This window comes from Marmota monax, unplaced genomic scaffold (assembly GCF_021218885.2).
Source record: "Marmota monax isolate L192 unplaced genomic scaffold, Marmota_monax_Labrador192_F-V1.1 WCK01_AAM20220418_F8-fsc00092, whole genome shotgun sequence".
NCBI classification, from domain to species: domain Eukaryota; kingdom Metazoa; phylum Chordata; class Mammalia; order Rodentia; family Sciuridae; genus Marmota; species Marmota monax.
Genome location: NW_026692583.1, coordinates 1,693,364 through 1,705,789, shown reverse-complemented (window position 1 = coordinate 1,705,789; position 12,426 = coordinate 1,693,364). Strand labels below are relative to the sequence as shown.

The following is a 12,426-nucleotide window of genomic DNA, read 5'->3' as shown; positions in this document are numbered from 1 at the left end:
TTTTTTAATATTTATTTTTTAGTTATCGGCGGACACAACATCTTTGTTTGTATGTGGTGCTGAGGATCGAACCCGGGCCGCACACATGCCAGGCAAGCGCGATACTGCTTGAGCCACATCCCCAGCCCCGAGAAATACTTTCAAAACTTCCTACTGATGGGCTGTAATGTCACCTAGAAACAAGAAAGCCAAGTCCACCTCTCTACTTCCATTCTTCCCCATAAAGAAATTCAACAAAGAACGCTCCTCTGTCTTTGTACCACTGGGCAAGACAGTTTTCCTGAACAATGATGGAATCCGAAAACTCACCTTGCTGAGGAAGGAAATAAATCAAATACAGCTCTTGTCTAAGCATGTTCTCAGCTTCAGTGATTACCCAGCCAACAGTGGCTGATACAGGTCTTTGCAAATAACTTTGTACTGTGTACTTGGCACGAATCTCCATAAAAACATTCTGCTACAAATACTGGGGGGGGGGGGGGGGGGGGAGAATTAACCAACCCAGCTGGCCTGCCTGAGCACAAGAGCACATCCATTCTGCACACAAGGGATGAGGTTCAGTTCAGGCCAGTCTACCTCTAGGGTCCACTTTTGGCCAGTGTGATGTATTCATTCACAAGCATTATGTTAAAAAAAAAAAATGTCCAGTTGCCTATAAAATAAGGTCACTGGACTTGTTTTTTTCTGTTCTTCAATGGCACCTCTTTCCTTCTCCCAACTCATTAATTACTCCTAATGGCTTTTCAAACTTGATACCTCCCCTTGATTTCAACAAGCACTTGGAAGAGTCAAGTGTGGTGAAGCACACCTGCAATTCTAGCAACTCAGGAGGCTGAGGCAAGAGGATTACAATTGGAGGCCAGCACAGGCAACTCAGCAAAACCCGTGTTAAAATTTTAAAAAGGGTTGGGGATGCAACTCAGTGGTAGAGCACCCTGAGGTCAATCCCCATACCACAGGCACTCCTCCCATCTGCTGGGCAGGATCAGGCAATGCTAACCCTAACTCTCACACTCTTAACAATGACTCCCTCCCCCACTCTTGGCTCACTGTGCCCATTCTCCTACTGGGCCACTTGAACCCCAGTCACTTCACTCACTCAGCAGCACCAAGCGGGCACATTCTTTGCGCCAGGTGGAACTGTGCTGAACACCAGTTTGAAAACACAAACATGACAAAATAGAGCCCCTATGCTAGCTGGGCACACAGAGAAGGAAGTGACTTATAAAATGGTGTCAAGTGCAATAGAAGAAATAACCAAAGAGGCTAAGGGACCATGAGTCTATGACTGAGGTCAGGGAAGAGCTTTGGAAGAGAAAACCGTGAAGTCCTACACACAACAGGGGAGGGGGAAGTGAGGCTGGTCCCACCCCTACCAGAGCCCCAGCTTCCATCCTAATTGCTATTTAACCCGCACTTTCCAATTCTGCCTCCAGCATGGTCTCCCTGGGTCTCCCACACTCCAGCCACACTCTGCGGCCAGATGACTCTTCCCAAAGTGCAACTCTCATTCCACTGCCCCTCTGCTCCCTGCCACAAAATTAACTAACATGGAGCTCACACCCTGCATTCCACCCTTGCCAGCCTTAGTTCTTGTCATTTCCCTACACATAAGCAAATCCCATCTGGCCAGAGTAGATGGGAACTCACTAATCACACAGCCTGTCCCCGCCTTTTTGTCTCTGTGTCTCTGCTCCTGCTGTCACTTCTTTCTGATCCCCTATTTTGTCTGTCAAAATCCTTCTTAGAAAAATAAATACCTAAGTCAAGATAATGGCTGGGGACAGAGGTAGGGAGAATGCCCTTAGAACAGTGAACACAGGGTGCTTTATGTCAGGATGACAGCGTTTACCTCCTAAGTTGGGTGGCAGGTGCACAGATTTCTTTTTACTATTCTCTATACTTTCTGGTAGGCATTATTGCATTTAATAATTTATTTTCTTAAAGTTTACCCACCTACCAAAGTCCACTGTTTTACACTAGAAATCTAATCTAGGCAGAGAGCTTCTTTTCATCTAACCTTCAATGTCACTTACAAATGACATCTGGAGCCGGGCACAGTGGTGCACGCCTGTAATCCCAGCAGCTTGGGAGGCTGAGGCAAGAGGAACATGAGTTCAAAGCCAGCCTCAGAAAAGCGAGGCACTAAGCAACTCAGTGGCTGAGTGCCCCTGAATTCAATCCCTGCTACCCCCTCCCTCAAAAAACTGACATCTGGGCTTTCCTTATTCTCTTAAAAAAACTGTAGTTAAAATATACACAAAATTTATAAACCATTTTAGCTAGGCATGGTGGTGGACATGTAATCCCAGCAACTTGGGAGGCTGAAGTAGGAGGATCTCATGTTTGAGGCCAGACTCAGCAACTTAGTGAGAACCTGCTCAAAAAGCGTGGGGGCCCACTGGGGATATGACTCAGTGATAAAGCACCTCAGGTTCAATCCCCAGTACCCTTGCCTCCAAACTTGCCATTTTAACTACTTTTAAGAGTACAAATTCAATGGCATTAAGTACATTCACACTGCTGTGCCATGATCCACCTTTGTGACTCTTTCCATCTTCCCAATCTGAAATTCTATACCTCTTTATAAAAGGTTACATGTACTTGGTTTGGTCCCAAATTCTCCTACAGGGATTATGTCCTATTGTCCTACTAGTGTTTCCTTTACAATGCCCAGGAAATGCTCAAGAGCTGTGGAACTGAAATGGAATCTTCCATCTGGGCAGTAAATATACTGTGCTTTTTTAGTTCCAGCAATAATAACCAGTGATAACTACTTACCAAGTGTTCCATTTGCACTAGGTACCATGTTAAGTATCTTACAAACCTATTTAATCTGTCCAATGGCTCTATGAAGTAAGCTATTATTATTATCCCTTTTATTTCTAACAAGGAAACTGAAATTGGAAAGACTAAATGCTTGCTAAAGGTCGCACCACTAGTATCAAAAGCCAGTTGTGGGGCTGGAGTTGTGGCTCAGTAGTAGAGCGCTTGCCTAGCGTGTGTGAGGACCTGGGTTCGATCCTCAGCTCCACATAAAGATAAATAAGTAAAATAAAGGTTTTGTATCCATATACAACAACAAAAATATATTTTTTTAAAAAGCCAGTTCTGACTCTAATATCAGTGCTATACTGCCCCTACTACACTAAAAATATAAGTAAAGATTGATTAAATAAAACAAGTGGATCAAATTTCATCTAAGGCAATCCAACAATTCTGAAAATCTCTTATTAAAGAATGGGAACACTGGATATAGTGGTGCATGCCTATAATCCCAGCAACTTGGGAGGCTGACACAGGAGATTCACAAGTTTAAAACCAACCTCAGTAACTTAAAGAGGTGCTAGTCAACTAAATGAGACCCTGACCCAAAATAAAAAGTAGAAAAAGGGCTGGGGTGTGGCCCAGTAGTTAAGCACTTCTGGGTTCAATCGCTGGTATTTAAAGAAAAAAAAGGGGGGGGCTAGCCTCTACTGAAGACTTCCTCTGTGCCAAGTACTAACATTTAACCTCAAAAGAACTCTAAAAGGCAGGCATTATTACTGTCCTCACTTTACAGTTGAGGAAACTGAAGCATAGAGAATTTAACTTAAATGTGGTCACACAACTAACTCTTACTACATTCTTGCCACATCAGGATGCCTCCTTTAAAAAAAACACATAAAATGAGAATTTCAGGAGAAATTTCAGAAGATATTCCTGGGCACAGTAAATTTTACTCAAATGATCCATAAAAGACTGACCCACAACAGGTAAAGCCTTTACATGAACAATAATGATCATACAACATGGAGAGAAAAAACTCCAGTTGTATATACTCAAAAGAGTTCAAATATTGGCTTCTAAAAATCAAAGTCCAACTGCATTCATTCAGCCTGTGTGTTTGGGAAGGAGTCCTGGACTTTAAGCAAGGGTGCTACTTTTCAGTGAGCCATTATGATTCCTATAGTAGCTCTCCAGCCTCACACAAAATCACAGCCCCCAGGCCTTAGGAAAGTGGCTTCTTCTAGACCAAAGTTCATTACTTTCCGCAAAACAATCTTTCAGATCCCTGGCATTCTTACTTGTGGGCATTTTCACTCACCACACAACAAACATCCAGAATTTGAATCAATAGTGGAACTGTTCAGTGGCACCAACCAAGTGGTAGTTCCTTAGAAAGTACATAGGGAGAAGTGACCCAAGAGGCCTGGTTTACTTGCCTAATTCCCGAAGTGACAGTTCCTTTTAAGGGAGTGCCTTGCCAGTCCAATGGGGTTAATGTGGACAGATAAAGGCACATTCTACTGCCATGTAAAAAATAACTTTAAGTAAAAATAAAAATGAGCCGGTTGCAGCAGCACACCCCTGTAACCCCAGCTACTTAGAAGGTTGCTGCAGAGGACTGTGAGTCTGAGATCAGCCTAGGCAACACAGTGAGACCCAGTCTCATTAAAAAAAAAAAGGGGGGGGTGGTGGTAAAAATTCAAAAATTAAGACATATGCATACAGCCAGGTATGGTGGCACAGGCCTGTAATCCCAGCGACTGGGGGTGGGGTGGGTGCCTGAGACAGGAGGACCATAAGTTTGAGACCAGCCTCAACAACTTAGCAAGACCCTGTCTCAAAATAAAAAGAGCTGGGAATGGGGCTCAGGTTAAGTGTCCCTGGGTTTAATCCCCAATACAAAAAAAAAAAAGTACATGAAGGGTCAGTCCACAGCAAATAATCATTAAGGATATACTACATTTATGGAACTGTATAATGGACAGGGGAAATAGGGGAAAAAAAAACAAACAAACAAACAAACACGGGCCCACAAAGTCTATAGCTCCAACATTATTTTAATGTCTTGACCTGCATCAAAATTCACACACCACAATTAAAACAATGTAAGTGAAGCATAATGCACAGCCTAACAGTGAATGCCTTCAAAACCCAGCCACACTTTCCAGTCACCACAAAATATCCCCTCAGGCTTGAAGATGTCTTACTCTACAATTTAAAACACTGCCTTCTGCCAATTAAGGAAAAAAAAAAAAAAGGCTTCCATTCAGGTTAAGAGATCTGATACTGTGAAAGGCCTGTTGCATTAACCATTTCTTCCTAGACCTGAGACGCATAACCATTTTAATCACAGAAAGGTAAATTGTTTCCAAGGTTAATGGTGAATCAAAAATTTACTTAATATTGAAATGAGACTATTAACCTGTCAGGATGATTTGGTATTAATGACTGTCAGTTAACTTTGAAAGAGAGAAGAGGAAGTGATTGTCATTAATTGCAATGTCTTTTTTCTTCAGTACTGGGACTGAACCTAGGGTCTTGCACATGCTAGGCAAGCACTCTACTACTGAGTTACATCCCCATTTCTACCTATTTATTTATTTTATGGTACTGGACTGAAACTAGGGGTGCTCAACCACTGAGTTAAATCCCCAGACCTTTTTATTATATACTTTGAGTCAGGGTGTCACTAAGTTGCCCAGACTGGCTTCAAACCTGAGATCCTTCTGCCTCAGCTTCCTGAGTAGTTGGGATCACAGGTGTGTACTACCATACACGGCTGCCATTATTCTTTATTGAGCACTAAATACAGACTGTATATTTAACAGTCATTATCTCAACTGATCCTCACACCAACTCTGTGATAACAGATATTATTATATCATCCTTTTCCAACAATGCTCAGAGAGGTAAAGTGACATGCCTGCAATTACACAGCTAAAAAGTAGGGGTGTTCAGTCTAGAATGTATGATTCCAAAGCCTATCATAAATATTCCTTTGGTCAAGAGCAGACAGTTCAGGGCTGGGGCTGGGGCTCTGTGGAAGAGCGTTTGCCTAGCATGTGGGAGGTACTGGGTTCCATGCTCAGCCTCACCTAAAAATAAATAAATAAAATAAAGGTACCGTGTCCATCTACAACTAAACATATATATTTTTTTTTCAAAAATAAAGAGTAGACAGTACATAAAATAATTTCTACTAGGTTTCGAGACCACCTCAAAATAAATCAACAGATAACATTACCAGGTGAGTAAAACTACCATGGCCAAAACTTTATATCCGTTCCTTTAGAAACATACCACATGAATAAGGAAGGCAACAGGATATGCAGTGTCACCCTGACTAGGTGATTTACCTAAGGTATGTGGATTTTCAAATTTAATTTCCTTGTTTTAAAAGCACTACACCCGGGCTGGGGATGTGGCTCAAGCGGTAGCGCGCTCGCCTGGCGTGCGTGCGGCCCGGGTTCGATCCTCAGCACCACATACAAACAAAGATGTTGTGTCCGCCGAAAACTAAAAAATAAATATTAAAATTCTCTCTCTCTCTCTCTAAAAAAAAAAAAAAAAAGGCACTACACCCAAAAGAACAAACTACTGTTGAGAAATTTAAATTGAACTACAACCGTGAAGTCAGTCCTCAGGAAAAGGAAAAGGGAAAAAAAAAAAAAAAAAAAAAAATGCCAGTTTAATTTGCCTTTCTCTTTAAATTATCTCCAGTTCTCAGGTAGAAGAAACAAGTGAGGCTGTTCCTAACAGCCTTGGAATCAAACCGACTCATTCCCCAGTCCTCTGGCAACTAAAAAGCAGTTTATTGCTATTAATGTACCACCAATAAAGCTACAGTAATCTGCTCTTATTGAAACACAATCGTCACACTGAACAAAGTAACTTTAGTCCGTGTTACACATTAGAGAAATATACCTATCATTTTATCATTAAAGTGGAAAGATGCCCTGCTGACAATCAACAAAAGGTCTCCCAGCAACTAAAAAGCAGAGAAACTAAGCAAAGATTTCCTTTCTTTGTAGACATGAAACTCTAAGTCAGTCAAGAAAGATGGATTTTGTCACTTATTATTCTCTAAAATGGAAAGTGCCACATGGAGACCATAAATGGGGTAAATTGCATCTCGGAGCCATGTCCTATGTGCCAAGTTACAAAGCCTGTGAATACAAGGGGTGTATTAATGGAAAGACTGATACCATCTTACTACAGTGGCCTCTCTGTGGCTCCAGACAATGATCTGTTGAGGGTTTTCCAGGGATTTTGAATGTGCAGCCTCCACACAAGCCCCCCTTTAAGGGGACTGACCCAGGGCTGAATAATCCCTCTTTGGAAAGAAAGCCAAAAGCCCCCCACAAGGGCTTCTGGGGGAGATGCTCTGCACTGCCAGGGTGGGAAGGCTCAGGCTTGAGAGACAAAGGAGGAGTGAGAAGTGTCAGCTGGATCACCCTGGGCCACCTCTGCCTGGTGGAGACCCAGACCCACAGAACCGGACTTCCCAAGACACATTCCCAAACGGCTGAGAAAAAGAAGCGCCTACAGCAAATCCATCCGCAAGGCTAAAGTTAGTCACCCCTTAAAGCAAACCACACACAAGGTATGGAGGCAGATAAGCAGGACCGGACGGGCTCATGCCCTCCAGAGGCTGGGCTGGCCCGTGACTACCAAGGAGGGGTGAGCAGTCGGCTCCCAACACTCCCCCCCCCCGCTTATCTCCTCCCAGAAACAGCTTCAGGAACCCACAGGGCAGGACGCTGCGGGGTAACAGTCACTCCAGGAGCCCACGTTCCCTTCTTCCTCCCGGGACAACGCTATGGAGCCAGGGACCCTGCCGCCACCCACAAGCACGTTCCCCGACCCGGCCAGGGCCGTCCAGGCGAAGGCGCGCTCGGGCGGCACTCCTGGGACCCCTCGGACCCGACGGCTCTCCTTCCCCGGCTCCGTCTGGGGCTCTGCCTCAAACTCCCGCCCGGCCCCACGGTCCTTCTCAGAACCCCCTCCCACACTCGGCGGCGGCCCCCGGCCCCGGCCTCTCCGCGGGCTCGGCGCCGCCGGCCCCGGGGAACCCCAGCCTCCCCACGCCAGGCTCCCCGCCGCGCCGTTCTAGGACCCGCGGCCACCCGCCGCTCGGCCGCGACCTCGAGTCCCCGACGCCCATTCCGGGTCCGCGTCCCTGCTCCCCACGCCCGTCTCACGCGCCTATTCCCGCCCGGGGCCCCCGTCCCTAGCCACCCCCGTCGCCTCCGCCCCGGGCCGGCGCTCCCCACCGAGGCCGCCTCACCTCCTCCATCTTCTGCACCATCTCCGTCAGCTGCCCCTCGTCCTCCAGCAGCTCATGGAGCTGCACCAGCGACAGCCCGGCGAACCGAGCCTCGCCGCCGGCGACCGCCATCCCCGCGTCTCCGCCGCCGCCTCCGCTGCTCGGCCGCCAGGCTGCGCCGACCGGAAGCGCCGCCCTCGAGGCCCGCCCCCCGCGGGGGGGCACGTGACGCCAGCCCTGTGGCGTGACGTCATCGCCTCTCTGGCGGGCGGGCGGACGTGACGTGGCGCGCCGCAGACCCGCGGGGCTCTCGGCGGGTGCTGGGTCAGCAAAGCTTTGGGGCCTCCAAGGGAGGAGGGGCTCAGGGGCCCATCTGATGACGCAGAGAACGCGGTAATGATGTCATAGCGGCGATGGTGATGTCATAAGGCCTGTTTCCTCAAGGACAAGGAAGAAAGCCAAAGAAAGGAGGCCGTGGGAAGTCACTGCCACCGCTGTGAGCCCTGCCTGAACCAGGGACCCCTGAAGGCCAAGACAAGACTAGATGCCCTTTGATTTCTCGGAATCGCGGGGCTGCAAATCGTTCATGTAACAAATACTTATGGAGACACACAATTCTGAATAAAACAAAGAGGACTCCGGGGACACAAGAAACAAGTAAAATGAGCCCCCAAAAGAAATGGATGCTGAAAGAAGAGAATAATAAGGAAACCCTATGTACGGTAGGGTTACCTTTAGAGAGAAGTAAGCGCTTGCTCTCTCAGAGAAGGTGGCCGTCTAAGGAGATGTGAAGATCAAGAAGGAAGGAACCAATTCATTCCATAGGAAACTCAAGGCAGCAAGTCGGGCGTGTGCAAAGGCCCTTAGACAGGTTTAGCTTGGTACATTTGGGAAATGGGGGAAAGCCAGAGAAGGGCTGGAGCACTATGGGCAAGGACAAACCTGAGTGGCTCCTTTGCACCATCTCAAGATGCCCAGACATCCAGTGTACCTCAGTGTGCCCTTATGGAGACAAGATGATTTAGAACAGAACTGTTCAGATGCCCCAGCTTTGGATGCCCCTGGAGATCCAGAAGTCTGGAAACTTATGATCCACCACAGTTCTCACTGGAAGAGACCTAAGAACGTCTAATCACTCCAGCCCCCTAATTTTACCTATAGGGAAACTTGGCAGAAGGAAGTTTTCTTGTTTTTCCCCAAAATGAAGTCACTGGCAGGTCTCCTGGCTCCCAGTCTGGCGCCCAGCAAGCTGGCATCATACCACACTGATCTCGTCGCCCCAAACACAGTCGGGACATTCAGTAAGTGCCTGTTGGCTGACTGATGGGCTTTGTGCGTGGAGACGATGGCTTTCCGACTCCCATCAGTAGAACACAAGGTCTGCGTTGTCCAGCCATACATTTGGCTGGCTCTGTTGGTCTGTTCTGTCCCTCCTGCCTCTTGCACCAAGGACTCACATTTATAGAAAAGTGAGGAAAGCTAGAGGAGGCATTTCATATTAGCTGTAAACAAAATGTTTTATTGAGTTCGCAAAGGGCACTCATACTTTTCTTCCTTTATACTTGGTCAAGAAAACTTACCCTGAGAAGGAAGGGACACAATAAATAGGGAATTTCATCTAGGAAGTTGAACTTATGGTCAGGGTAACAGTGTTTTGCTTTTTTAAAATCTTTTCTCTCCAGAAAAAGAGTAGACCTGGTAGACTTGTAGAGAATTGTAGCTCTTATCTCCAGGAAATTCTCACCTAGGAGGCTTAAGATGTCCAGAAAATGTTCTCAGTCCCCACAGAAGATGAAAATAAGATTTGGGGTCAGAGAACTCAGAAGGTTGAGATGATTTAGCTAAGAACATACCAAGAGCAAGCCTTCTGAATGGTACACCTGTGTACAGTGACCTCTCAAGTGCTAAGTTTAAATGATGATCAAATCCCAGCCTTGCCAGGGCCTCTTATAAAACTCTTCTCAAACCTGTTTTCTCCCACCAACCTATTCAAGTCACACACCACTTCCTTTGTGAAAGTGCAAACCATAGAGCAAACCATAGAACCGTCTTGTTTTCTGCTGTTCTCAAAACTTCTTGTCACTCTTGAGAAGAAAAGAAAATCAACTTGATTCCTCATACTGATGTCAAGCCTGTCAGTTTAATGCATGGATGGACCTGTTTTTCCTTTTCTTTCAGTTGACTGAAATTTGGGTTTCTCTACACACCTATATGTCCTGTAATATTTGTGGGTTAAGCAGGATTTTGCTTTATGAATTAAGGGCAATGTATGTACGTGCTAGGGTTTCTCTCTCAAAGGAACACTGTTGCTGTGTGAGCAACATATCTCCTGTTACACAATATCAGGAATTGTTTGGAAGGCTCGTGTGTGCACACACACACACACAAATAGGTAATCTTCATGTAGTTGAGCTGTATGATTTTTTTGCCTTGGAATTTGAATTCTTTCTCTGCTATGAACCTTGATAGAATTATTCATAAATGTTTTCAAGTTTGGGAGAAGACGTTGACATGATTAAAAGATTACTAGCACACACTAAGTACAGCTGTGTGTAGGCACTGGAGGAATTATTCCCCAAGGCATTGGATGGAACAGGCCGTGCCCCACTGGGACTCATCCTGATGTCACCACCATGGTCACTGTCATGTACTAACACCTGAATTCCCCGAATGACTTACATACTAGTCATCCAGATGGGAAAAGATGTTTTAGGCACAGTCCCCATTTTAGAAGGTAAGAGAAGATATACAAACATAAAACATCATTTTAATAATCATAGTTAAGGTTGATGTTATTTGGGTGTATTGTAAAAGTAAAGGATGCAGAATTTTGGTTATTTTGACTTGAGATTAGACTGGTTTTGTATATTAAATTTTCTTTATTAGTTTTTGGTTACCACGTGAGGTTAGTTTAATGAACTCTTTCAGGCATACAAAAGAGCAGGGCACGATGGTGCATAACTGTAATCCCAGTGATTTGGGGGGCTGAGCCAGCCTCAGCAGCAAGAATCTGTCTCAAAACAAAAAGGACTGGGGATGTTCGGGCGTGGTGGCACACACCTATAATCCCAGCAGCCTGGAAGGCTGAGTCAGGAGGATTTCAAGTTCAAAGCCCAGCTTCAGCAATTTAGCAAGGCCCTAAGCAACTCAGTGAGACCCTGTCTCAAAACAAAAAATTGAAAAAGAGCTGGGGATGTGGCTCAGTGGTTGAACACCCCTGGGCTAAATTCCCAGTACCAAAAAAAAAAAAAAAAGAAGAAGAAGATAGGATGTAGCTTAGGGGTAAAGCACCCCTGGATTCAATTCCTAGTATAAGAGAAAAAAAAAAACACTGAAATGCTCACCAGGTTAAGGAATAAACATCCCAGAGGGAGTTGAAATCCCTATATATCCTTCCTCCTCAGTCTTATTTCCTTTCTCCCTCTCCAGAGTGTAGCTATTCTCCCACTTCATTATTTTACCTCATATGTATATGTCCTTAATGGAAATAATACACATAAGTGGACGTGGTGGTGCACGCCTATAATCCCAGCTACTTGGGAGGTGAGTTAGGTTCAAAGTCAGCCTAGGAAATTTAGGGAGAGAATTTTTAAAAAATTAAGAAGGGTGTGAAAATACTTTGTGTACAACCAGTGACTTGAAAAATTGTGCTCTGTTTGTGTAATATGAAATGAATTGCATTCTGCCATCATATATAACAAATTAGAATAAATAAATGATTTAATTTAAAAAATAGGAAGGGCTGGGGTGTAGCGCAGTAGTAGAGCAGCTGCCTAGCATGCACGCGACCCTGAGTTCAATTCCCAGCACCACAAAAAAATCCCCCAAACTACAAGTATGTACATACATGTATATATGTATGTACATGCGTGTAGACATGTGATGTGATCTGTTGTCATATCTGTGGTCCGTTGCATACATATGTAATAACTTTCAGTCCTTTCTCCTGTTGATGGGTATCACAAGGTATTTACGTTTCTAGCTTTTTTTGACATGGCCAAATTGCTTTCCAAAGTGGTTGCACCGATAATTGTTGTTAATGTGGTGAAATTTATGAAACATAACACTTATTCTCTTAACCATTTTAACATGGTGTAGCCATTGTAACCATTGTTCGGCGCACAGTTCCGTGGTGTGGAGTGCACTCACGGGGCTGCCTACAGCACCACCCTCCAGTTCCAGAGCTCTTTTCATCTTGCAGGACTGAAATTCCCACCAAGTACTAACTCTCCCCCTCTCCTCCCAGCCCTGGTAACCTCGGACGTTCTGTCTCTGTGAATGTGACTACTCTAGACACCTCATGTAAGTGGAATCGTAAAGTATTTGGCGTTTTGTGATTAACAGCTGTCACTTAGCAAGTCTTCAGGGCTTGCCCATGTTGTAGCATGTAT

The 12,426-nt window shown here is 45.2% G+C and overlaps 1 protein-coding gene across 2 annotated transcripts in view; it reads right to left on the bottom strand.

The window, feature by feature from the left end:
* The window catches only part of Vps37b (VPS37B subunit of ESCRT-I), a 30,656-nt gene extending 22,444 nt beyond the window's left edge, over positions 1–8,212 (bottom strand). Inside the window, exon 1 of one of the 2 annotated variants that reach the window (XM_046446276.2) lies at positions 8,057–8,212. In XM_046446276.2, coding sequence (XP_046302232.1) covers positions 8,057–8,167 — 111 coding nt within the window. In that variant the 5' untranslated portion in view covers positions 8,168–8,212. The remainder of the gene's footprint in view (positions 1–8,056) is intronic. The other variant, XM_058579819.1, reaches the window with a different exon arrangement.
* Positions 8,213–12,426: the final 4,214 nt, after the last annotated feature.